This window comes from Vidua chalybeata, chromosome 3 (assembly GCF_026979565.1).
Source record: "Vidua chalybeata isolate OUT-0048 chromosome 3, bVidCha1 merged haplotype, whole genome shotgun sequence".
Classification (NCBI taxonomy): domain Eukaryota; kingdom Metazoa; phylum Chordata; class Aves; order Passeriformes; family Viduidae; genus Vidua; species Vidua chalybeata.
In genome coordinates this window covers 93436523-93462730 of record NC_071532.1, presented here as the reverse complement: position 1 = coordinate 93462730, position 26208 = coordinate 93436523, and the positions used below count along the sequence as shown (strand labels likewise).

At 39.5% G+C, this 26208-nt stretch overlaps 1 protein-coding gene across 3 annotated transcripts in view; it reads right to left on the bottom strand.

Annotated features, from left to right (window-relative positions):
• The window catches only part of ERICH1 (glutamate rich 1), a 76165-nt gene that overhangs the window by 46700 nt on the left and 3257 nt on the right, over window positions 1-26208 (bottom strand). For all 3 annotated transcript variants that reach the window (XM_053938660.1, XM_053938657.1, XM_053938659.1), the window contains exons 2-3: window positions 14054-14248; window positions 540-674 (exon numbers count right to left, since the gene is read on the bottom strand). In XM_053938660.1, coding sequence (XP_053794635.1) covers window positions 540-674; window positions 14054-14248 — 330 coding nt within the window. The remainder of the gene's footprint in view (window positions 1-539; window positions 675-14053; window positions 14249-26208) is intronic.

Below are 26208 nucleotides of genomic sequence, written 5' to 3'. Positions count from 1 at the left end.
TGTTTCTGAAGTTATATGGTCACAGTTTCTCATCAGAAACCCTTTCAACATTAAAGGATTGATACATCCCCCCTACCAACTCTAATGATGAATAACTGTTCTGAGAGATGCAAATTTGACAGGTTGTTAAGCCTTTACCCGATTCCTCAGAACATCAAGAGTAGATGGAGTAAAACAGTTTTATCTAACATTTATGCTTAAAAATAATATGACTGTGAGCAGGCATAATATGAATATACATATCACTTGAGTGGGAGGAGCTAAAGACTTTGTCCTCATTTAGGTTCCATGTAACTTCAGTAAGATCTGTGGCACTGCATGGCTATCACCAAATGCTGAATCTAGTCTAGAAACCCCAAATGATGGAAATGAACCCACAGGGAAGTACATCCTCATTTTGCTTATGTTGCAAAACAGTGACACCCACTGGCAGCCACGGTTTAAATACTTTATTGTTGCAGTCTGAATCTACTTGATAAGAGCAGCTAAGAAGTCTCCCTTCTGAAAAACTAATCACAGTAACAACCATGCAAACTTACCTGTTGAGTCAGCACTACTGCCAGAGGCTTCAGAAACTGCATTACTAAGAGCATCTGGAGTAACTGCAACATAACCCTCTGGAGGAAGATCCACTGTGTAAACTCTTCTTGGAGACATAACTGTATCATCATTACCTACAACAAGAAAATACAAGTATCTGGCTCAATATTGGTCTCACTACAGATTTTCTCAATAGTTTTCCCAACTACAGCAATAAGTGATCTCGAAAATCCTTACAGAGGGTGAGCTGTGGAACACTGAAATTATCCTAAGACCAACAGAACTGTATCAAATTTCATAGCATCTATAAATAAAAAAATACTCCATGGGTTAGTTCTTTACACCAGAAACATTTTTTTTATTGTATCAGGCAAATCTTCTCCCCTATCTTGAAAAGAAGCTTCCACTTTCAGTGATATTTTAAGAGAGACTCTAAACATTTTTTTCTCCATTCCGCATGAGCAGACTATTTCTTCAAGAACTGCTTCACAAAAGATGGATGGATGGATGGATGGATGGATGGATGGATGGATGGATGGATGGATACAAGCTTATTAGGAAGTGACAGAAGCAACAGAAGAAGACTCACAAAATGGTGGTTTGACCATTTGCACACTGTTTAGTCATAGCCTATATTCCTCTGAAGGGCGCAAAGACAAAGGAAGTTTGAAAGTCACACTTGACTAAGCCTCAGCAGTGCCTGCCCCAGAGGACTCATCTCCTCATCCTGCTCTACTTCTTTCTAGGGCAGGAGGGGAAGTGCCAAGGGACAGCTTTTCAACTATTTAATTGCACAGGAAACAATTTGTGTTGATGGCAGCAGTCTGTTTTTGTATGATTTCTTTCCCCTTTGAATGGTATTTAAAAGTACCTGCAAGAGAAGCAGTAGAAACCTCATTTGTTCAGCAGACAAGAAGTGACAGACACATCTCTGCTCCATTCACATGAAGTCAGACCGTATTTCTGCGCAGAGTAGTGACAACAACAGAGATCAACCACAGTAAGAAAAAAGCCTTTCCAGAAGGCAAGGATTTCAGGGTGTCTCCAGATGTTGCAATGTAGTTTTGGATGGCTCAGTGTGAAGTTTATTTAATTTTGGATTGTTGGGCTTTTTTGGTTGTGCTTGTTGTTGTTTTGTTGGGGTTTTAAACACTCAAGCAGCTCCATAAGTCAGCACAGACACAGCACTAGCCTTCCCTTCTTAGGGGCAATGTGTCCCTTTAAAACACACAGTGAGCTGTTAAAATGATATACAATAAAAACATTTCTGGCAGGTGACACAATAAACCTCCTTACACCACAAACTTGTTGAAGATCCCAGATGATCCAAGTTGATCATCGAGGCGCAGCTATGTGCAACTACGGTTGGACTAATTCTTAAATATTTAAAATGGGGTTGCATCTGATAGATCCCTAATGAGAATAACTTCTATATTTCTAATATGGAATTTAACTATGCACTGACATTTCTCAGGCAGCCTATTTTGAAAACAAAGTACATTTCTGAACATTCAATGTATTTCTGAAAACACCACCATTGTTTTCATCATGAGGGAATAAATTTGTTTTGAAAACACATTAGAATAATATAATCTTTTTCTTGAACAAGCCAGAAAGTTTCCAGTATTGATAATACTGATTTAGAGGGATAATAAAGGGAAAGAAATAAATAATAGAGAAAGATGAAGAGCAACTATGTGCTTTGGAAAAATCCATTAAAAATTAACATGGGATAATTCTTCAGCAGATCCTTTCCATGTAGATGATGCCAAATCACTGAACTGGCAGTACTTGCATTGACTTTTTTCTCCCCCATCCAGGTTGATTAATGATGAAGTGCTAATTAGTGATAGTTTAAAATTATAAGGATGTATAAATGTTTAAGTTATTCCCTTCTGAAGGATTTCAAGTTTCCCCTTTTTTCCATTTTTATTTAGGTTTTGTTAACCAAAGATTATCAGGAAAACACTAAACTTAATTTACAATAGCTTTGAAAAATTCAAATCTTTTAATTATATAAGAAGTAATTATACTAAGATAATAACCTCCCAGACAAAATAGTTACACATAATAGAATTTGAGGAACCATCTGTAACAAGGAAGAACAGTTGTAATCTTCCTTGTAATCCTACAAGGAAGAACAGTTACAAATCCTTCTATGGAAATGAATGATGACTCAAGACTATATTTTTTATTTTACCTCTTTAAATTGGAATCTGCAAATTACATATTTATTCACACCAGCTGCATCTTTCAGAAGCTTGCAAGCTCATAAATCAAGAATTAGTCTTTGCTAATCTTGTGCAAGTATGTCAAACCAAACTGTCACCTTATCTACATCTGGATTTTTGCAGCCTGGGGCCAGAGTCTCCTTGGGCCAAGAAGAGATGGGTTGGTCAAGCATAAAGTCAAACTGCTGCAAAGAAAACAGCTGAGCTTATAAAACTGTGACATAAAGAGGGTTTTTTGAGAAACAAAAGTAAACAGATATTAGAGATATTAAAGAATGCTCCCCTTTTACTAGTTAAAAGTCATTAATCCCATTTCTGAAGTTTTATTTTATGGAAAAAAAAGCTCCAACAGCTAAAGGTCATTTACAATGCCCCAAAAAGAGTAAACATTTTTCTTTAAGGCAAACCAAGAATACAGAATACATGTTTTGAAACTGTCTTCTATTCATGGTTCCCACACAGAGATCCACAGCATATACCTCAGTGTGGTGGTTTGTGCACAGACTAGGGAAAAGCATCTACACCATGCCATTACCAACATTACATCTCCAAGCATGTCAGTTCCTTGGCCAGCTATGTTATCTCTTACTATCTTACTACAAACCAGTATCAGATCTTTTTAGAAGGAGCTGAAGGTAAAGCTCCCAGCCATACAGAATTCTCAACTGCCCAGTCAGTCATCTCAGGTAGCCACTGTATTTTGTTTAGTTTATTTTTCAGCATCTTTAAACTATCCCCTACTTGTAGCTCAGAAGAGTGGCACATAGCACTAGCATGGTTTCCAGACTGCCTGAACACAAAGAATGCTTAGGCACACCTCAGACACAGACATGACCAGAGCACACGTTCATACAGTCTTGGTTGGTTCTTTGCTTGCTGTAAGACTAAACCCTGGACAGACACTGAATCACTTCGAGGTTCTGTGCTGGGTCGGCCCTGGCTAACAGCCCAACACCCAGCCAGATACTCACTCTCTCTCCCCTCAGCAGGCTGAGGGTGGGGCGGCTTACAATGGGGCGAACAGGACTAAGAGAGCTCATGGGTCAACAGCAAGGACATCACAACTACAAGAATCTTTCTTCACTGGCTCTTTTCACTCCCAGCTTCACCTCTATTTCCTCTCACTGCAGCGTATACCCAGTTCCTTCAGAGAGACAGAGCAGTACAAGGAGGTGGGGGTAATGTTTGAAGTCTCTGCTGTTCCTTTTCCCCCCAGGAGGGGTTTTCCACGGGCTGCCATCCTTCAGGAACATTTACTCAACAACAGAGTACCTTCTCCTCCTCTGACCCTCAGGTTTCCACTGTTGCCACTCCTTTTAGTTCTTTCCTGTCTTGCGATTGTTTTCTCATTTCTTAAAGGAGTGTCCCCTAGGGTGACCCTGCCTCAGCTGTGGGCTCAGTTGTGCCCTGCAGTGGGTGGGCTGGAACTAGCCGTGATCAGCACAGGACATCCCTGGCCTCCCATCACAGAAGTCCCACTACCAGTGACTGGACCCCAGGACACTGCAGAGTTTTTCAATCAAGACAAAAACTTTGTCTTACCTATGAAGTGCTTCTCTGCAACTCAGAAAGCTTTGATAACTCACCCAAGTTAAGTTCCCACGGGGCAGAACTCTTAAGAGCAAACAGAGAACCCAAGTCAAGCTAGAAAATCCTGCAGCTCCCCCTCTCCCTCAAACAACTGTAAGTTAGCCAAATCTTAATAAGATTGTGACCTTTTCCACAAAATTACCTCTTGGAAACACACAGTTACCATACTTTTCCAAACAGATGGAAAGAGTTCATCCCCAAAAATAGGTCTTTACAGAAAAGCACAGTGTCCTAGTTCTGGCCAGTTAATTACTTTTTACAGCAGCCAGGTGCAGTGGCACATGCCTGTAGTCACAAGCTGCTGGATAGGCTGAGCCCACCTGAGTACCTGATCCAGGAGCTCTGGGCTGCCCTGTGCAGTGCCCAGAGGACATGGCCAAGACACCAACCTTACTCAGTACTACCTTAGGCCACTTCCAGGGGCTGGGGAAAAGAGACTCTTTCTTCCAAGAAGACAGGTGCTCCTTTCCTGTCACAAGGAATTCCTGTCAGGCAGAAGAGCTGTTTGCCATTGTTTTTCAGTGTCCTGGGCTGGGGTGAACATTTGTCATGTCAATCACCCTCTCTTTGTACATTGTTATTAGCATTGTTGCTGCTACTGTTTGTTTTCTTATCTCACTGCTATTTCCAGTAAACTGTTTTTATCTTCACCAGTGATCTCTGCCTTTTGATTCCCAGTGGAGAAGGACAGAGGAGCAGCTGATGATTTTCTTTTTAGTGGGAGTACTAAATTTGAGAGTACCATTCCTAAACCATCCTACACAGGAAATGAGGAATTGATGCTGAATCAAATACAAGGTCTAAGTAGTTCAGTGTCATACCCTCTACAAAAGTCATTATTGGTAGTAGGCATTTTCTGTGCAGTGTTACAGTAGATATGACTGGACAAAAATAAGGCTTGAATGAGGTTTGTTATTTCCCTTAAAAATTTTGTATTAAAGTATGATTTTACTTAGTATGTAGGCTGGAATATGACCCTGTTATAGCTATTCCTCATTTTTATTGCATACAAGTGAGACTACAACCCCAAAACTCTGACAATTCCCAAGGAATGTATACACCTCGTTATCTGTACACAATAACTTTCCCCTTCACTGACTAGCAAGACAAGCATCTATAAAGACAGGACACAAATCCTGGGCAAGAGTCATCTCCTTCAAAACCTTAATAAACTGAAGTGTACCAAAGGTGGTATCAGTGACTATCTGTACATACCTTGAGCATCCTCTTGAACTGTGGTACTGAAAAATAAATACTTTTCCTGTTGATCAATGTGAACACATCAAAATGTCCTTCAATAGCATGAACAAATCCAGTGAACCTAAATACCCACCCATTCCTCAATGTATACTCATTTTTGTTCAGACAATATCCAAGTTCCTGGACATCAAACTATTTCAGTCTATAAGGTACAATAAAGTAACCTCAGGGACATGGGGTGCTACATAATGTACAAACATCCTCGGTTCCCAGGCTGACTTAGCACAACCTTGCCTTGCAGTCTCACACACCCTAGAGTGCTTTACACAAAGACAGAAGCTTTTAGTCTTCTGTGCAATTGGAAATATGGTCCTGTTCCTTGGAGGGTGGAATTCCTACTGCTTGACTGCAGTTTTCAACAGTATTCTCTCCCTCAATACTAGAGAAGTCACACTGGGTGGAAAACAAACAAAAAAAAAACCAGATGCTACCAGCCACTATAGACTCTACCTCATTATCCTTACTTTATTGGAATAAACAAGGGCAGTCACTCATGCCACTTCTTGGCATAAGATAAGATATATATTCCTTCCAAATATTCTCCGTATTTTTCTAAATACAAAAAAATAGTTTTCCGAATGACTTTCGGATATCCAGTTATCTCAAATACACTGTTATTACTGTCATATATTTCATTAGCACCAATACATGTAACAGAATGCTGAAAAAGCTTTTTCTTCTGCAAAATTCAGAGTTGTGAAAGTTTATAATTCTGAAAATGTCTGCTATTCTTTATGGAAGGACAAATTCCCCTCTTTTCCAGGTAAAATGTTAAAGTTCTATTCTAAATTGCACAATTACATACATTTAAACAATAAAGTGATAAAAGAAAAAAGTCTTTTAATTAAAGAGATACATGTTGTCCTCTGGCTCAGAGAATCCTTAAGCAGCAACTATTGGAGAACATTGTGGGGAAGCAGTACAATACACTTATTCCAATCCTCCTTTTTATAATACTGATGGTCACAACATTGTGCAGACAGCAGTACTGAATTTTTTTTATTTACCTTAATTTCTGATACTTTATTCAGTTTTGTTTATGCAAAACCAAACCCACTATCCTTTGACATTCAAGCAAAACATGTTTTCACTTCATTCCCGGGGTATTACTTTTTAGAGTCCTAGCCATACAACAGATGACTGCTCCCAGTTCTTAGGGTGTATACCACTTGCGCCTGGCAGCATGTTGAAACTCAAGCTAGTTCATAACTACCTTTCTTCTGATACTTCACATTCCCAGAAGTTCTTCAGTTCATTGAAAAGAGAAAGTGTAGATTACAGAGGATACTAAACTAGAGCACTGAAAGAAGAAAATGAAATGAGAAAATCCTCAGAAGTACTTCCTCATCATGGTGTTTTCCTTCAGCTTTCCTTCAAAAGGAAACTGAGGTCTATAAAGACATTTTACAAGGCCCAAGCTTGGGATGGGAAATTAATAAAAAACAAGGAACAAGCAAGCTCACATTTATTTCCCTCACTACCTCCCACATGTACTCTAACTCTTAGATTTAGTTATTTTTTAGACACGTAGAAAGGCTCTATTATAGCTAATTTTATTGGAGACAGCACTTACCATTATAACTCAGCTTCAGTTTCACTACATTAGGAGTGGCAGACATTTTTTGTCACAGAGAAAAAACTGGTTAAGTACAAATCCTTCTTACTCATGATTTAGGAAGACGTTTTTGCTTTTTACCTATGAACCATTAAAGTAATTTACATTTCCTTGGAAAAAGTAATGAAAACTAAGCATAAAACAAAATGAGACTGAAGCATGGAAAAACCACTTATCGAGGAGAACAAGAAACAGAACGCTTTTCAGACATGAATCTGGCTACAAGCAGACAGTGGAATTAAAATTTTGCTGTTTTCTGAAAGTTGAATATAGGAGGTAATGATGAAACAAATTTTACAGCTAAATGGTATATCTGTCCCATATATGTCCTGGTATATTAGTATATGCAATATTTTGATTAGATGTCTAAGATTTTGAGCTGTATAAACAGGAATATAAAGCTATCTTAATGCTATGCTAGTACCCTACTCAATTACTTCTCCTGCTGCAGATCTTATTTGTTCAACACACTTCACAAAAGCCAAATATATCCCTGTTAATCAATCCTTAAAAAAAAATAAAAATGCAACAACATTGAATCTAAAAGACCATGCCTAAGTTGCAATTATTTAATTATCCTCACTGATGAAGTGATTATGTCATTACTGGAATGTACCTGAAACAAGACCAGAAAATAAATAGATGTGCTCATAAGAGTAAAAGCATACAAAATTTAAGGTTTTAAAGCTTTTGCCCCTCTAAACTCACATTTTCTATTCAATAACTAGAAGTTATTGGTAACAGTCCCTTCTCATTTGTATAAAAAGCAATGCAAAGCAGAAAATATTATAGAAAAGTATTTGCTCAGAACATAGTTCAGTACCAAGCTCACATTATAAACATTTCCACTTTTCAAATTGTTAGAAGGTAGAGTTGATGGGAAACACAAGTAGAAAGCAACAGCAGAAAATATGCGATTTGACTCTAAATAACTATGATTTTGACAACAGCTGCTTAATTGATAAACTCCCCAGTGTAAACTGGAGCAGGAGTGGTGTCTCACACAACCCATTTTGTCACCAATGCATTGAAAATTATTTCAAACAAGGAGTCAAGGCAGACAGCAGGAATGCTAACACAGAATTGTTATGCTGCAGTTCTATTCAATTTAGTCCTATCAGCCATCTCTAGGTGAAACAAAGCTTTTTTTATCAAGTTCTTAAACAAGCCATTTTTCCATTTCCTTTACCAAGATAATTTGTTTTCCTGCAGTTGACCAGTTTAGGTTTAGAGCTTTTTAACACCTAGAGCTAAAGCTGGCATTTTCTCCTCTACATAGGCAACTGTTAGATGAGCTACTAACGGAGCTCAGTTAGTAGCTCACAGAGGCCAGCACTCCCTAGGACAGCTAAGCTGTTTGCAATGAGCATATAGAAGAGGAGAAGGAGTTAACATAAATACATAAGAACAGTGGAAAAGGAAGGAATCTGTCAATCAGTAGCAAACAACCACTCCAAAACCCAGAAAAAACATTGCTATAGGAACTGAAGACAACAAGAGAACTGTTTCTGTCACAAACAGAAGTTACAGATATTATACATGCAGCCTACTCAGTCTGAACAGAAAGAAAGGGTTTTTTCTTTGTTTGTGGGATTTGGATTGGTTGGGTTTTTTAGGCTGGGTTTTGGAATTTTTTTCCCTTCTCCCCTCAACCCCAGATTTCTACATTCCCCTAAAGCACCTAGCTATACTGGCTTGTACTGGCTGGGGACCATTTTTACCACAGCCACTAGGGGCTGGTATCTTCAGTCAAATACTCTACTCCTGGATACATCTGTCCCATTTGCACAGCATAACAGCACTGTAATATACCATGCAATGAGAAAATTTTTAAACCCTTGAGAAAACACTATAAGAGTGTGTGACAACACTTTATTGTATAATAATTATAATCTCCATTGCTCTTTAGCTTATTCACAATAGACAGCTTTTCAAAGTAATTAACTAAAGCAAAGCTGAATTGTTTAACAAGTCTCTAAATTTGTTTATTGCATTAAGTACTGCTAGAATTCAATTTCTCAACCATAAGCACTTCATCAATTTGATCAACTAAAAGGCAGGGCAGCTCATGCATATTTTTTAGACAAGTTTTGTCTTCTAGGCATTTCAGTCACTAGTTTAAGTTTTCTACAGTAAAATGGCTGCAGGAAGACAGGATTTGTATGAGGAAGGACACAGACCTGGAGTCCTAGGGATGATTTAAATGCAGTACACTGTCAGCATCAGTAACTTCAGTGGGACAAATAAGGAGAACACAAAACAACCACACAGTTGTACTGAATTTTGACATAGGATAACAGTGATGGGATAGGTCATATTTGATAAGACATTCACATTTTTATTTAATGAATAAGTAGTAAATCGTGTTTTGTCCATTTATATAGCATAACATGGATTCCAGCTTTTTTAGAAAACTAAGACCTATTACTAGCAACAGCTTAGTAACATTCCTCACTATTTCTTACTTAAATAAATGAAGAAGAAGGAAAGTTTAAGTTATCTCCACAAAATCCAAAACTCTGGCTAGGCTCTCTGCATTTCAAATTACTTTTTCAGAATTAGGGAAAAGGCAAAAATCAAAAGTGGCACAGCACGATTTATACCGACATATATTTAACCTGAATGAAATTATCCTTCTTCAGCAACTCTGAAATTTTCATTTTTATACGGAAGATGCTAAATACTGATCAGTAAATTCCAAGTCTTATAAAAAGTAGTTATAATTCTGACCAAGAAAAAGGTCAGAGACTAAGGAGGCCATTTCCTCGTACTAGGAAAGGTTGAAGGAGCTGGGCCTGTTCAGCTTCAAGAAAAGATGACTGAGAGGGGACCGACCTCATCAATGTGTGTAAGTATCTAAAGCATGGGGTGTCAGGAGAACATTTACAGGCTCTTCTTGGCTGTGCCCAGCAATAGGACAAGAGGCAGTGAGCAAAAACTGATGCACAGGAAGTTCCACCTGAACATGAGGAAGAATTTCTTTACTGTGTGGGTGACTGAGAACTGGAACAGATTGCCCAGAGAGGCTGCGAAATCCTGTGCCATGTGCTCTAGGATGACCCTGCTTGAGCAGGGAAGTTGGACCAGATGACCCACTGTGGTCCCTTCCAACCTGACCCATTCTGTGAAAAAGTCAATTCTACAATTAGCAAATCTCTAGTTAGAAGCATGCAGGTCGCTTTTGAATATATACTACAAAGCTATTAGAAATAATTACTGAGGTTTTAAAATATCAAGAGAAAAGTAAAGAAATCACAGAACTGCAGACCTCACAAGAAACATTTTTAATTATATTAATTCTTGTTGCAAGTAGATCTGGCCCTAACAAAGGTCAAAAACTAAAAAAACGAATTCTTGGGACAGAATTTAGCTGAAGCCCATAACCACCCGAGCAATTTATATTTTGAAATGCTCAGTCTTTTGCCAGATACTTTTTTTTTTTGTGATACAGCAAGTTTTAAAGCATTTTTAAGACAGCATAGTCACAAAATATGCTTTGTTTAGGGAAAATTTCTCTTATTTTACATGCTTTCAACTCTCCATTTGCTCTCTTTTAATGCTTTGCCTTCCATAAGAATCAGGTTCATTACCTATGTGGAACTTTTAAATGGTTTAAGGTAATAAAGATGGTAATCTAGACCTCCTTTAATTTTATGCTTAAGTAGCAAAAAAATCTTGTATTATATCTTTTGAAATTAAGAACTATAGCTCTCAAAATGGGTGAATCAAGTTCCTCAAGGGGGGAAATATTTAGAAAGTAATTTCTAATTGTTCTGGGGGATAGGAATCCCTACTTTGGTTACATTCATTTTCTTACTATGTATTTTGGTACAAAAGAGAAAAAAAGTCTGATTTACAACAACTAAAATCCAAAGGGAAGGTATATCTTACTATTTATGCTCTAGAACTAAAATTCTGCACACAGGCAAGTGCTTTGTTTTGTTTTGGATTTGTTATTTGTTTGGCTGGTAGGCTTTTGGTTGGCTGGGTTTTTTTTGGGGATCTTTTGTAGTTTTGGGTTTTTTTTTTTTTGTGTGTGTAGTTTTTTTGTTTTGTTTTTAGAAAATCCAAATTTGCTCTCTTCAAGCAAAATGATATGACTACTCTTCTTCTTTGGGGTCCAGAAGAAGCATGACACCTCCACATATTTTCTCCATGCCTAACAGAACTACCACCTTCCTGAAGAAAACACAAATACCATTCAAAAGGCCTCTCCACATTTACAAACGACAGTGTCCCTCAGAATTTGCCTTCCACCTCCAGTTATTCTGGGTCTTATTGTAAGCTTTGGTTCCAGAACTATGCAAGGAGCTTTATGGGATAATCTTTTCTGATACCAAATTATTAATTATCCATAATTAAATGAGGACCAATCATTAACATAGGTCCTGATGTTCCATCTTCTTAAACATCTGAACTTCAATCTGGTCTCAAAAAAGTCATGTAAATGCAAATATTTACAGGATATAAAAGTATGATCTTAAAAGCCTGCATCTGGAAGGACAACAGAGACATGCCCATAAAATTTCAAGGCAATGCTGCAAACTGCATTCCAATAAAGATCAGAAACTTGCAGGTGGAAGGTGGTGACGGTTTAGCTCAGACAAATTGGTTATGGTATTTTCACAATCTGAGAGTAACTGTTAAAGGCAAATAAGAACATTGTGATGAGTTTTACAGTAAAACCTGTTATTTAATGCTAGAAAATACTTAAGACTAAATTTATTTTAAAATAAATTCTCTACTTTTTATTGACACTAGATTATTTTATATGTTGAATTTGAAAAAAGTCAGAACCCTTTCTGTACTACTGTGGCATTTGCATGCCTCCAACAGGAAACAAACACAGTTATAGTTTGCTGTTAATTTCAAAACCAGGCTTGTTGCTCTGCCTTGAAAATCCTAAATATAAACATGTTCTTTTTACTCCACGTTTCCTACCCCATAAACTATATTTTCCCTGTATTAGGATTCTGAATAAAAAGCCTTCATTACTTTGAAGAATATTGCAATAGGAATCAGGTATAAACAAATCAGAGGAGCAATAAATCACAAGGTAAAATAAATTCTCCCCCTCACCTCCCATTTCAGTGGCGGTGAGGTGCCCTAATTTATAAGGAATGGTATAGATTCACTACAAACAAAGACAGTTTTAGCTTAAGAAATTACTCCATAGTTGGGTATAATTAGCAGACCTTTATCATAGAGCAGAAAAATAGCCTGTTACTTATTTTGAAAGGACCATTAGTTACCAATTTTATCACATATCGTTGTACAGAATAAGTTTAATGCTTTATCAACCTTTTGAAAATATGCTTTTCATTACTGACTACACAAAAGAAGTACCAGAAGTACTAATCTTGAAAACCAAATTGAGTATAAAACATATAGAACTACAAAAGTTGAAATTTCCATGCAACCTTGTATTATGGTAAAGGTGTGCTGGTTTTGGCCGGTGTAGTGTTAATTTTCTTCCCAGTAGCTGGTACGGGGCTGTGTTTTGGATTTGTGCTGAGCACAGGGTTGATAACACAGAGATGTTTTTGTTATTGCTGAGCATGGCTTGCACGGAGCCAAGGCCTTTCCTCCTTTTTGTACTGCCATGCTGGTGAGGAAGCTGGGGGTGAATGGAAAGAGACACAGCAGGGACAGGTGACACAAACTGACTGGAGAGATATTTCAGACCAAGTGATGCACACACTGACACACAGACTTGACCTCAGATCTGCCTTGTCTGGTTAATTAAATTAATTTAATTAAATTAATTAAATTAAAATTAACTTGCCTGGTGTCACTGGACTGTTGGTTGAACCTGGTTACTGTGAACAGACATTCTGCTGCTCTTTGCCAGGCACTGTGGGACTGCTTCTACAGTGATGACACAGCTCCTGTGCCTACCTTGTCCCAGCTAGCCTTCCTTCACCTTCCCTTTGCTGCTCTCCCAGACAGATCTGAGCTCAGTCAGGCATCCTACCACATTTGCTTCGTTTTCTGCATGTCAAAATAATCCATTCTTGTGCTTTGAGAGATTATTCTGGAACCAGCTCTTCAGAGCTCCTTTCAATTCAGACCAATCCTCTCATTGATCCTAGCAAGCAGATCCCTGAACAAGACAAACATCTGCTATTATGAAGCACACAGTTCTAACCCTACTAATCATTCTGCTCACTTCTTTTTGGACATTATTCTCCTGCCCCAGACCACATCCACAACTAGTTCTTCCCTGTGAGCTACCTCATTTTCCAGCTCCACCTCTTGGCACACCATTCACATTCTACAACTTATTTGAAAAAAAAAAAAAAAAGACTTTTACTCACTTGTTCAAATATTCATGTGCCATGTTCACTGCATAAACACACACAACACAATGCTCTGTTCCAAGAAACTAACATAGTCTCTAAATTAATATTTGTCTTCTGATGGATCTGTGTTCCCCATGGGGTTTCTGCTGCAGCACAAGGGCAGGAATTCATGTATTCCCACCAATCTTCATCTGCATCTCTAACAGCTGAGCAGAGCTATACCAGTAGAAGTCATTTTATCAGTATTTAAGAGACATTACATCAAAGACAGTTACAGCTTACACTGAACTTTCATATTTGCTACTGCTAAATGCCGCATCCAAGCATATACACCAAGACTATTTCTTGACTTTCACAGGACCTCAAGTGTTCCAGGTATTAAGCACCACTAGCCCTAGTACTCAAATTCATCTGTTGGTATCAATAGATAAAAAAAACCAACATACTATACTGTTCTGAAATAAAGCAGCTATATTTAAAAGTATATCATCATAAAAATGACAACACAGTCTCACCTTGAAATGATTTGCAGGGTGTAGTAGTTGATGTGCTAGCATCTGCTGATGAAATCTGAACATTATCCAAATTATTTTCTTTAGATTTTGATCCAAGATTTTCAAGAACGACCTCCTCTTCTCTACTTGAGGTCTGAACAAGAGAAGATGATGAAGTTTCACCATAGAGTCGCTTCAGTAATTTCGCCAAGAACACTGCAGGGTAAGAAAACTTTTCTTAATAGGAAGAATTACAGTGTTTTAAAAATAATTTAAGACTTCAGAAACCGCAACAACTAATTGATATGAGACAGTTTCCCTCATATTCCATGGAAGTCTGTTTTGAGTAGTCTCTACCTCTCACAGGTGAAACTGAAAATAAACAAATTTAAGTTCAAAACTTGAATCAGAAAAACAGCTTTAAAACACCAGAGTTCACTAGCAAGGGTACATTTAAAGTCTTCTATTTGACTACATTTTGGCAATAAATTAACAGTACTTTAACAGACTAAATACACATTAATTTTTAAAACAAGAATCTTTCTATGCAAGTGTCATAAGGCTGCTCAAAATGCAGGTCTCTTCTGGCACAGAGGCACCGCAATTGAATTACTCATTAAAATCAGTAAGCTACAACGATTTAATCACACAGAAAAACCAGAAGTAGAGAGCAGCAGAAACACATGGTAACCAGTTATTTCTACAGAATTATCAGTATTCTTATACGCCTCTTCTTCTTATGGGCCCATTTCTGACGACACCGACAATCTGCTATGAGTTAGTCAAATGCAAGTATCATTTGATTAAAGAAATATATGCAAATAATCTACTTATTAACAAAATCATTATCTTTTTAATATATACATGTACCCTTCAATAACTTAAAAGAGGCATACTAAAGTATAAATTGTTACTAGAAGTTTTTATCTATTGCAAAGCAACATCTCTAGTTTCATGAATTCTATGCGGTCAAGGGGATATGGCAGTATGTGGGGGTGAGAAAAAAGACATCTGGAGAAAAATGTTATCTATACTGCAACCTCAGATTTAATATACATTCTGTGGACACTGCACAAGCAACCTGCTGCAGATTCATAATAAAATAATTCTGCCAAGAGAAAAGAACTTAAATTGTTGTAAGAAGAATGCATCCCACTGCAGCTTATCAGAAAAACATTTTACCATCACATAATTTGTCAATAAATTACTTTACAACTGAAAAAAAAAACCCCTTCATCCTTGAACCACCAGTCCTTGATAGAGAAACTGTACCTCCAGTGTACCTTGGCAGCTATGCTTTCCCATGTAAATGCTTAACTACGTGAGAGAATGCTTTGCTATGGGCTATGATTACAGTTTCCAGATAGACAGATATGAACAAGTGACTGTGTGTTTTCATAAGGTTCCCTTGCTGGGTTGGTCTACAGCTAGAAAGACAAAAATCCACAATTACTCTCCTCAGCTAAAGAAAGTAGAGGGAAATAACAAGTGTAATGAGACAAAGTTAACTGCCTTTTGCAGATCTCTGACTCTTAAGCAAGTTTTCCAAGAGGTTTATCCTGAATCCTTTCCCCAGGTGCTGCTACTAACACTACAGCATTTTAATAAACTACAGCCATTACTAAATGTCATGGCTTAATGCCAATAGGCAGCCCAGCTGCTTGTTCACTTTCCCCCACATGGAATAGGGGAAAGAATCAGAAAGATAGGCTTGAGAACATTCATGAGTTGAGGTAAAGACAGTTTAATAGGTAAAGCAAAAGTCACGCACACAAGCAAAGCATGGAATTCATTCATCACTTCCCATGGGCAGGCAGTGTTCAGTCATCCCCAGGAAAGCAGGGCTCCATCACATACAATGTTGACTTGGGAAGACAAATGTGCCCCACTTCCTCCTTCTTCTCCCAGCCCTGTATGCTGAGTATGACACCATATGGTGTGGGATACCCCTTGGGTCAGCTGGGATGAGTTGTCCCAGCTGTGTCCCCTCCCAATCCCTTGTGCACTCCCAGTCTCCTCGCTGGTGGGGTGAGGTGAGGAGCAGAAAAGACCTTGACTCCATGTAAGCACTGCTCAACAATAACAAAAATATGCCTGAGTCATCAACACTATTTTCACCACAAATAGAGAAAACACATCACCATAGGAGATGTTTTGAAGAAAATTAACTTTAGCACATCCACAACCAGTACACAGATTAACATTCAAGCACTTGTACTGAGTTGTAAGAAGAATGCATCCCACTGCAGCTTATCAGAAAAACATTTTACCATCACATAATTTGTCATGAGGGAACTATTGTATGTACTGAGGGAACTATTCTTCCAAAGCAAATGATCATTAACATACTGATAAATCTAGATATGCAAATATAACTCCAAATCTGCTGAGAAGAGCAGCCTCCTCAAAACTACACTGGATTTTATGCTTCCCACCTTGAAATCTGATATCCCTAGTTGTCTCCCCCCCAAATTACATCACGTTTTCCTTTCCATTTTTAAAATTGAGGGACTATATTCATACACACAATAGCATTACTTCAGAAAGCAAGACGAGACCTGCTGTGATACATTAATTCCTTCTAATTCCCATGGGGAGCTCTCCCTATCTTTAATACCTTTGCTTGAGAAAGCAAGCTGATAGAATGCCCGCCTTGGAGGGTATAAATACTGAGGAGGTTATTCTTTGATAAAAATCTCTTTTGCTCAGAACGAAGTATCTAGATCAGGAACAGTGATAGAGTCACAAAAGCAACATCCACTTGGCTGGAGTTTTCAGCAGACACTGGAAGAAGCAGCAATGTGTGGAGTGAGGGAGCTCTTTACTGCCTGCAAAGTTTTCACATCTGTATCAGAGCATCTCAGCAATGACACAGGTCATCTCTTAAGATAACAAGTAATTTCCAAAAATCATAACAAAATAGAAGTGAGCAGTGTTGAGACTTAGATATTACAAGGTCCTCATTTGAAACCTGATATATTTCAAGCCTTCTGAAGACAGCAGGAAGCAATGAATCCCAGAAGTTCACCTTCCTCAGGTGAATGAAGAATCACAGAATCAGGTGAGTTGGAAGGGACCCACAAGGATCACTGAGTCCAACTGCTGTCCCTGCACAGCACCACCCTCAAGAGTCACATCATGTGCCCAAGAGCTTTGTCTAAACGATTCTTGAGCTCTGTCAGACTTGGTGCTGTGACCACTTCCCTGGAGAGCCTGTTCCAGTGCCCAACCACCCTCGGGGTGAAGATATACTTTTACTGATATCCAACCTAAACCTCCTCTGACACAACTTCAGGCCATTCCCTTGGGTCCTGTCACTGGTCACCACAGAGAAGAGATCAGGGTCTGCCCCTCCTCTTCCCTTCACAAGAAGCTGTAACAGCAATGAAGCCCCCTTCAGCCTCCTCCAGGCTGAACAGACCAAGTGCCCTCAGCCATTCCTCATGCGGCTTCCCCTCAAGGCCCTTCACCATCTTTGTAGGTCTCTTTTGGATGCTCTCTAATACCTTAATATCTTTCTTATATTGTGGTGTCCAAAACTGCCCCCAGCACTCAAGATGAGGCCACCCCAGAGCAGGACAATCCTCTTGCCCAGCTGGCCATGCTGGGCCTGATGCCCCCCTGGACAGGGTTGGCCCTCCTGGCTGCCAGGGCACTGCTGGTTCATGTTCAACTTGTCTTGACCAGGACCCCCAGGTCCCTTTCCATGGCAGCGCTTTCTAGAATCTCACTCCCCAGTCTGTCTGTACAGCCAGGATTGTCCCATGCCAGGTGCAGAATCCAGCACTTCTTGAACTTCCTGGTGACTGCTCAGCCCTGTTGAGGTCGTCAACAGCTCCTCCCAGTTTTGTATTGTCTGCTGATTTGGTTAGTATCCCTAGAATCGCCAGAGAGTGCTGAAAAAACCGACTGCCTTATTTTGAACTATTTGGAATGCTAAGTATATTCTATTCTGAATAAAAAATAAAATAAAAATCTACCTGCAGCCCAAAACCTTTTGAACAAAGTAGTCCTCAGTATAAGTGACCAAGGAAATTAGGCCCTGAAGAATACCCATTCTGCTATCCTCAGCAGCTTTGCATGCTCCAAAGCAGCACTCTGCTCTGCAATTAAGCCTCAGAACTGAGCTACCAAAACATTTTTCAGATGACAAAGGAAGCTCTTTCCAGAGGGTTTTATTGCTGCAATTATTTGAAAAAAAGGTATCGTGTGACATCCATAAGCATTGGCTCAATCACAGGAGAATGGTCTTGCTGATGCTATAGAGCAGTTCTTGCCTATTGAAAACCTCTCCTAAATCTGATGTCTCTGGTACTGTTCAGCATCAGAGATCAGTCCATTTGGTAAGAACTGCTCATACCATTAAAAATAACTACCCCTTAACAGAAAATTAGCAATAAAGGAAATTCAAGCAAAAATATCTACTACTAGAAATGTATCTTACCTATTAGAGTTTCAAACTGCAGTAAGACTTACACTCACCATAGCCATAGTATAGTCAACTTAAAAACCATATGGTTATTTCTTGACAATGTCTTCCTGACAACATAGCTGATGGAGGAACTGTACAGGTTCATGTGGTCTTTTGATTCTGATTAAGCTTTTCATTTAATTTTAAAAGAAAAAAAAAAATCACTTTCCAGCTGAAAACATGCAGCACTATTAAAATATTCCTACTGTGCGATGAGTTGAAGAAATACCGTAACACTTGACTTTCCAGGAATTCCTCAGTGACAAAAAGGAGTCAATATTTTCAGACATGAGAACAAGCTGCAAAAGGTACCAAACAAGTTCCATTACTAATTCTTGACAATTCATGCCTGGAAAGTGTGAAGTACAAATATATCAGAAAACTGAAAAAGTACCAGGTGTCTACAGTTTGACATCACATAAGGAAAGCAAAGTGTAACTCCCAAGAAATACAATGCAGAACACATGCTGACTACTGATACAAATTGTGAACATCCATGAACATCCATGACCTTTCTACTACTAATTTTACAAGACGAGTAAGGAGCCTGCTTCAAATAAATGCATTTTTGACACCTATGTATTAAATTGACACCATGACTGAATTCATATTACATACATAAGCAGACTATCCACAAACACACTAAAATAGCACTGCAGATTTATGAACATTCTGGGATTGGCAACAGGACTTAGCATGACTTAAAACTCCATTAGGAATACAGACTGTAACAAAAGCATGCTGAAGAACGAAACAAACTAAGTTCTGAACAACATCAGAAATGTTCCTTTGCAGCAACAGCTTCCTCAAAAACATTTCTGTGAAGAATGCTTGCCACATACTTTTGGCTACTTGTCATCCATACTGCAAGTACCCCCACCACATTTCTCATTTGGTTGCCTCCTGCCTACTTAAGTGGAAGTTGGGCAGTAAAAACAAAGTAAAGTGGCATTGGGAGCATTGAACTCTGTGAAGCTTGCAAGTTGCCCTACTTGGTCTTTGTCTCTCCTACAAACAGAAACTTTCCAAAAATGGAAGAATCAGGAACTTCTTCTGAAACCACCCCATGTGCAAGATGTGCTAATATGCTATTTCTGCTACAGCAGAAGGAAAGATAGTACAGCAGAATGGAAAAGGACAGAAAGAGCAGACAGAATGATAATCTTCATGCAGAACATATGGACAAGGCTTCATTAAAATGTTCAGTTCATCTCTGTTAGTGAAGAATTACTCTCCAATATTCAAATGGATTTAAATCCTTGAAGTCTTTTTTATCATGCAAGTACCACATCTCCTATGAAGGGCACAAGAGGACATTTACTTTAAAATATGATCATAAAAATCACAGAACTGTAAGGCTGAAAGGGATCTCCAGACACCACCCAGTCTAATCCCAAAGCTCAGAACAGGATCAACTAGAGCAAATTGCAGAGGGCCTTGCCTAGTAGGGTATAAAAATCCCATTGCATGGATCATCTCCTCTTCCCTAATCATGGCTGGACACTCATAACCAGAGACCTTCAAGGAATCACCCAAAAAACAGTGACTCTTGAAAAAGAGATGACTGTGTTTATCAGGACCCAGAGCAATGGAGTGTAAAAGCATTTTAAAAGACTGTTACAGACAAAGTATTAGCTAGATTGCTATTCTTACCAGCTAGCAGGTGGAAGACTGATGACAACTTCAGGCCAGGAGATGCTCATTCCTTTAAACCATGACCCACAAAGCTTACTTTTCCTTTAACTATACAGGATAGTTTGAGTTTCATAGTTTGAGTCTCCTGGATTCTTTCTGAAGCAGTTACTCAGCTGGCCAAACTGATGAACAATTATTTTGCTCTGTGTTTATTTGGCCTAGCACAGTGATTTTTGGGTCATGGCTCTGCAAGCCTCACAAAGACAAAGGCATTCAGTTTGTATTTTAGCCACCAGGGCAAAATTCAGTCTGAAGTTATGCGGCCTGATGGCATGCAAGGTATCCTGTTTTGCCTGCAGATTAGACACCGCTCCAGAGACCTCAATGTACACAAGACACCAATTCTGCCAATGAGCCTCTGAGTGCCCAAGACGTACTCAGTAGAGATGATAGTGCACTGAATACAGGTCCCTGTTAGAGTAAACGGAAATGAATACGAAGAACCTCCAAGGATAATTAAATTTATTAACCTTGACCTAAACTTCCCAATACAAGCAAAAGACACACACACACACTGACCTCAGAAAAAAACAAAACCGCCAATCATCAAGCCCCATAGCCAAAATGGCACAAGCAAAACAAAAAGGAATCAGCTGAAAGCTCTAAGACCCCAAACCATTGCTAGAAGTGGCAGAGACCAAAGGCTTGAATTAAGTCAAGAGAGCTTGTGTGCGTGTACAACATATTCTAGTCCTAAGGGAAATGAATAGCTATTTAGTCATTAACGTCAAAATCCTCTTAGTAGAGATCACTTAGCTGCAGAGAAGATTCCCAGATTTGGGATACCAATTCAGAAACTACCAATAGATTAAAATCAAGGAAGAGAGTAATTGTAACCACGACAAAACATTCCATGGCAACTGAAGAGGGTATCATTTTCCCACTCCCCCTTATTTGTACCAAAAACATTCAAGCTATGCAGGGATAGGAGAAAAAGAATGATGCAGTGACATGCAATTACATTCTGTGCAGCTTGACAGTTCAGATCATCTAAGAAGTGTATCCAGCATCTAAGATGGGATGCTTTTGTTAAAGTCAGGAGAAAGAAACATAAAATGTGATTTTCTTGCTATCAGCAAGGTCAAAAGTTTTGCCAAGAGTGACGTATTTCCATTTCACCATGGATTTATCATGGGAATAGCAAAACTGATCTTTCCAACTGGGGGAAAAATAGTGAAATATGTAGAATCCTAGCTGTGATCAAAGTGCAGTTTTAAGTACACAGGAATGGGTACAGTATTTTGCTTTGCATTCCCAGTCTGCAAGCAGTCCTCATCCTGCAGGTGAAGCTATGGTAACAGGCTCTTACAACAGTAGCTAAAAGATAAAAAAAGGATAAAAAAGCAAGGACTGCAAGATCTGCAGCAGAAAATTCAGGCTGAAGCTGACTGTCTCTTTTAACAGGCACTTGTCAACAAACGCAGAAGCTAACAGTTTACAAGATTTTGTGTTTAGTCAAAGAGGAGGCTGTTCTACAGATCATTGACTACATCTTCAGTCTCCATACTTCAGACTAAATCGCATCTATCTATGAATTTATAGTGCTTCCTTCCAAACAGCACTGCTATTTTATGACATGCCTTCTCGAGGAAGACACCAAGTAATTTTTCAGCTTCATATTTCAGGATAGAATTCACTTGCATCTTAAGGCCAGAAAATGTACTACTTGATCTTGTCCAAATGACTGTGAGAAGTACTTTTACATCTACCTACACTGAGACCAAAAACTTGTATCTCAATACTTTTAATATACTTCAAGACTCTAGAGGAACTCCGTAATTCATATGAGGTTTTTTTCCAGTGCCTAATTGCCTTTGGCATAAGACACATACACACAGACTACGTTTGCTACTCAGATTTGAAAAACTTCACTGTTTTCAGCATTGGCTCTTTTTCTTCCTCTCCTTACTAGGTTAAGGAATTCTACATTATATAGGAATATGTTTCCTATTGGAGATTTCCCTACAGGTTAGAAACCTTGATTCTGAAGTCTCTTTTGGCCTGGAAAGCAGTCTCTCAGCCTCACACACCTTACTTTTAACTATCTGCCTTTGTCAAGAGAGCACTTTTTTTGAACAAAGGCTGTTCATCCCATTTCTCCCACAAGCTATGATAAGTTACTTGGATGCTGTGAGGTTTTTCTGGCTTTGTTTTTTGAACTACAAAATTCCAAAATTCTAAGTCTAATTCTAAGACTGAGTAGAAACACCATGGTGAAATGCTGATATCACAAACTGATTATTTTAAACTTGACTAGCTCCTTAGACAATCTTTTAGTTCTACAATGCTTACAAAACTTTAGTGACATCTTGAAGGGAAAAAATTGTACAGGTCTTCACAGGATGTCTACACAAGGTGGGAATGATCCTCTTTACAATTTACAATTGATCTCATTGACATTACACATAACAGATGGTTTTAACAGCTAAAGCTATTATTACATATTTAATGGTGAAAAGAATCCACATGTACTATTTGGGAATGAAATAATGGAAGGATTTAGTTGTATCCAAGGTCCAAGAATTCTGTGCTTGAACTACTAGGTATCAGCTGCATCTCAGTATGGCTGTTAACCAAAACGTCACAGGGAGCTGCACAAGAAATGTGGATGCTATCATTTTCTATCTAGTGTGTAATAGTAACTTCACAATATCAAGGTTTGTCTCAAGACCACTGATATTATTCTCACTGAAACAGCATCTATTAGTCTTCAACATCCCATAAGACAAAAAAAAATAATCAGATGCTAATTGCCCTAATTTTACACCTGTCATATTCTTTATTACAGGTTCGAGAACCACAGTGGAAAAAAAAATCCAGTTTTGTGTTCTAAGGCAGTAGTTGATAAAATATGTCTCCATTTATCTTTTTACTTAGCATTACTTTTTACAACACATGGAAACCCACTTTGTTATCTAAAACTCAGTAATACAGAATTCTCCTGTCTGTGAAACAACTTTTGAACAGCTCAAAGCAGCTTATTTAAGCATATGGCACATATCAGTAGAATTGAAAGGGAGGAAAGGAAAAGAATATAGTGATTAAACACCCCATATCTACGTATTCACCTAAATTAAGCAGTTATTACAAAGGGAGAGTTATTACAAAGAGAGATTGAACTGTGAGCCTCCAGACCAACGCAGTTCATAGCAATTGCAGACACAAAACAGTAACTTATTGCTAGAAAAAGCCAACATTTATTTTCTCTTCCTAGCTTAAAAGAAACTTATTCAGTTAGACCAAGCATGGTCTCTGTCACATTGCAGTTTCAAATCAGTAAGACTGGTCTTACATCTATCAGCCAATTCTACATGAGTTGTAGTTCAACAAGAATCTGACTAATAGATTGTGCTGTCCTGTCTCAGCAAAGGTTTTAGAGATCTGTCAGCAGGCCACCTTAATTGCAGCCACAAGCTCCTAGACATCTAATAAACTTGACACGACAAAGATGATAAGAAGTTCATAATGACAACACCAGGATTTTGTTCTGCTGTTCATAAGAACCCCATCTCCCTTGTAGTGAAGCCCTGCAAAATGTGTACTGCTACTGCAGTCCTGGGAAAACAGAGCATCTTCACTATAGTTTCAATTTGTGCATACTATCCATCTTCTACAAAACTTAAAAATATGTTTCTCATACTGCATCATTATTCTTTTCTTACTTGGCAAAATCAAAGAGACATCACTGAAAACATCTAAAGATATCTCATACACTCTTAACAAAGTTCAACTTTGGTGACTATTATTATTAATAATCATAATTCTGGCCACTGAGTTGAGCCAACTGTAAACTACAACTGCACAAGACTGTCAGCAGTGCCCTGGTGTTGCATCCCGGGTTTGGGTTCAGATTAGGGGTTCTGGTGTATGTTAGCTAGCTGAGTTCTGCATGCCCCTGTGCACCTCCTGTGTTCTGCCCCCCCCCCACGGTGGTCGGCTCTGGGTCTCTTACTATTGGAGCTAGCCCACGCCACTCCTGTAACCACCCCCCTGTCCCCTCCGGATGGTTTGGTGTCTGTTTCCCCGTTCCCGCGACCCCGTTCACCCCAGAGCCCCGTGTCCGCCCCTGCCGCGTTCCCGTTGGTTGCTGTGGTCCATGTCACCGCCACGGCGCCTGTCCCCATGGGGCAGGAGGGCCCTTGCCCTCTCTGTCCCACATCCTGCGCTTCCCCGGTCCTGTTGCCATTTCCCCCAAGCGGGCGCTGGGAGCGCGGGTCGCAGTCTCTCCGCCGCAGCTCACCGTGGCCATTGAAGCCTTTCAGCCTCCCTCGTGGGTGAACTGGACATTCCTTCGCCTCTCTACCAACGTCCCTCGCACATGGCAGTAGAAAGCATGGCCGGCCCACCTCCCCAGAGTGCACAACACCCGGGAACAAACAGCGAACATGGTCTCCGGAGGGAAGCGGTGCTGCTCCAAGTGCCAGAGCTGCCCGGAGCCGGGAGAAACAATGGCAAGCCACACCCTGGCAGCCAGGAGAGCCCACTGTGTTCCAGAGGGCATCAGGCACAGCTGGGAAGGGATTGTCCTGCTTTGCACTGCTGCAGCCCCATCTCAAATCCTGTGTGCCATTTTCAGTGCTACAATGTAAGAAACAGAAAAAGCTCTCTGGATAGAGAGCACCCAGAAGAGACCTACAAAGATGGTGAAGGGCCTTGAGGGGAAGCCGCATGAGGAATGGCTGAGGGCACTTGGTCTGTTCAGCCTGGAGAAGACTGAGGGGAGACCTCACTGCAGTTACAGCTTCTGTGAGAGGAAATGGAGGGCAGACCCTGATCTCTTCTCTGCAGTGACCAGTGACAGGATGCAAGGGAATGGCCTGAAGTTGCGTCAGGGGAGGTTTACATTGGGTATCAGGAAATGGTTCTTCACTCAGAGGATGTTTGGGCATTGGAACAGGCTCCCCAGGGAAGAGGTCACAGCACCAAGCCTGACAGAGCTCAAGAAGCATTTGGACAGCTTGGGCACATGGCGTGAATTCTTGGAGACGGTGCTGTGCAGGGACAGGAACTGGACTCCAACGATTCTTGTGCTCCCTTCCAACTCAGTGTACTCTGTAATTCTACGAGACTTTTTTACTCTCTCTTCTGGACAGATCTGGGGAAGGGAAGGGGGAAGGCTGTGCACTTATAACATCACTGCTCAGAGACCAATCTGAGGCCAGCACAGGTGTAAAGTTTCATAAAGTTTAGATCTTACTTCAACCTAAATCTGGATGCAAAGAGCATATGGCTAAAAGTGAAGACTTAACTATGCCACACATTGGCTAAAGTTATATGTTATGGTAAATGATAGCAGTAATGTGGAAAACAGACATCAGAATAGCTGAAAACAGTAAAAATCAAAAAGCAAAACACAAAAAACCCACAACTCATTCTGACTTTGGATTGATAAACAAGGATGTTTTCGTTATTGCTGAGCAGTCTTAAGGCCCTTTCTGTTATCTACCCTACCAGTGAAGAAGTTGAAGAAGGAATTGAGAGGGGACACATCTGGAGCAGCTGACTCAAACTGTATGTTGACATGGTCAGCATATAAAGCTGGGGGAAAAAAGGAAGGGGGGAATGCTCAGAATGATGATGTCTGTCTTCCCAAGTCACCATTACAAGTAAAAGTGCGCTGCTTTTCTGGGAAAGGCTAAACACCTGCCAGCCCATGGGAAGTGGTGAATGAATTCCTTCTTTTGCTTTGCTTGTGTGGATTTTGGTTTACTTATTAAACCGTCTTCTTCTCAACCAAATGAGTTTTCTCACTTTTCCTTTTCTGATTCTTTCCCTCTTCCCAGCAGCAGGTGAGTATGTGAGAGGCTTTGCTCTGAGGTAATAGATTCCAGAAATCTATTTTACAACAAGAGCAAACCTAGTGTTGAGTGAAAGGCATTACACACTGAATGTTTAAAAAGGCAAAATAACTACAAGCAGACACACCTTAATGACACACACTGCCACCTCCACCACTTTTACTAAATAACACAGATTCATACACCTGCTCCTGAATATAATCACTGCATAG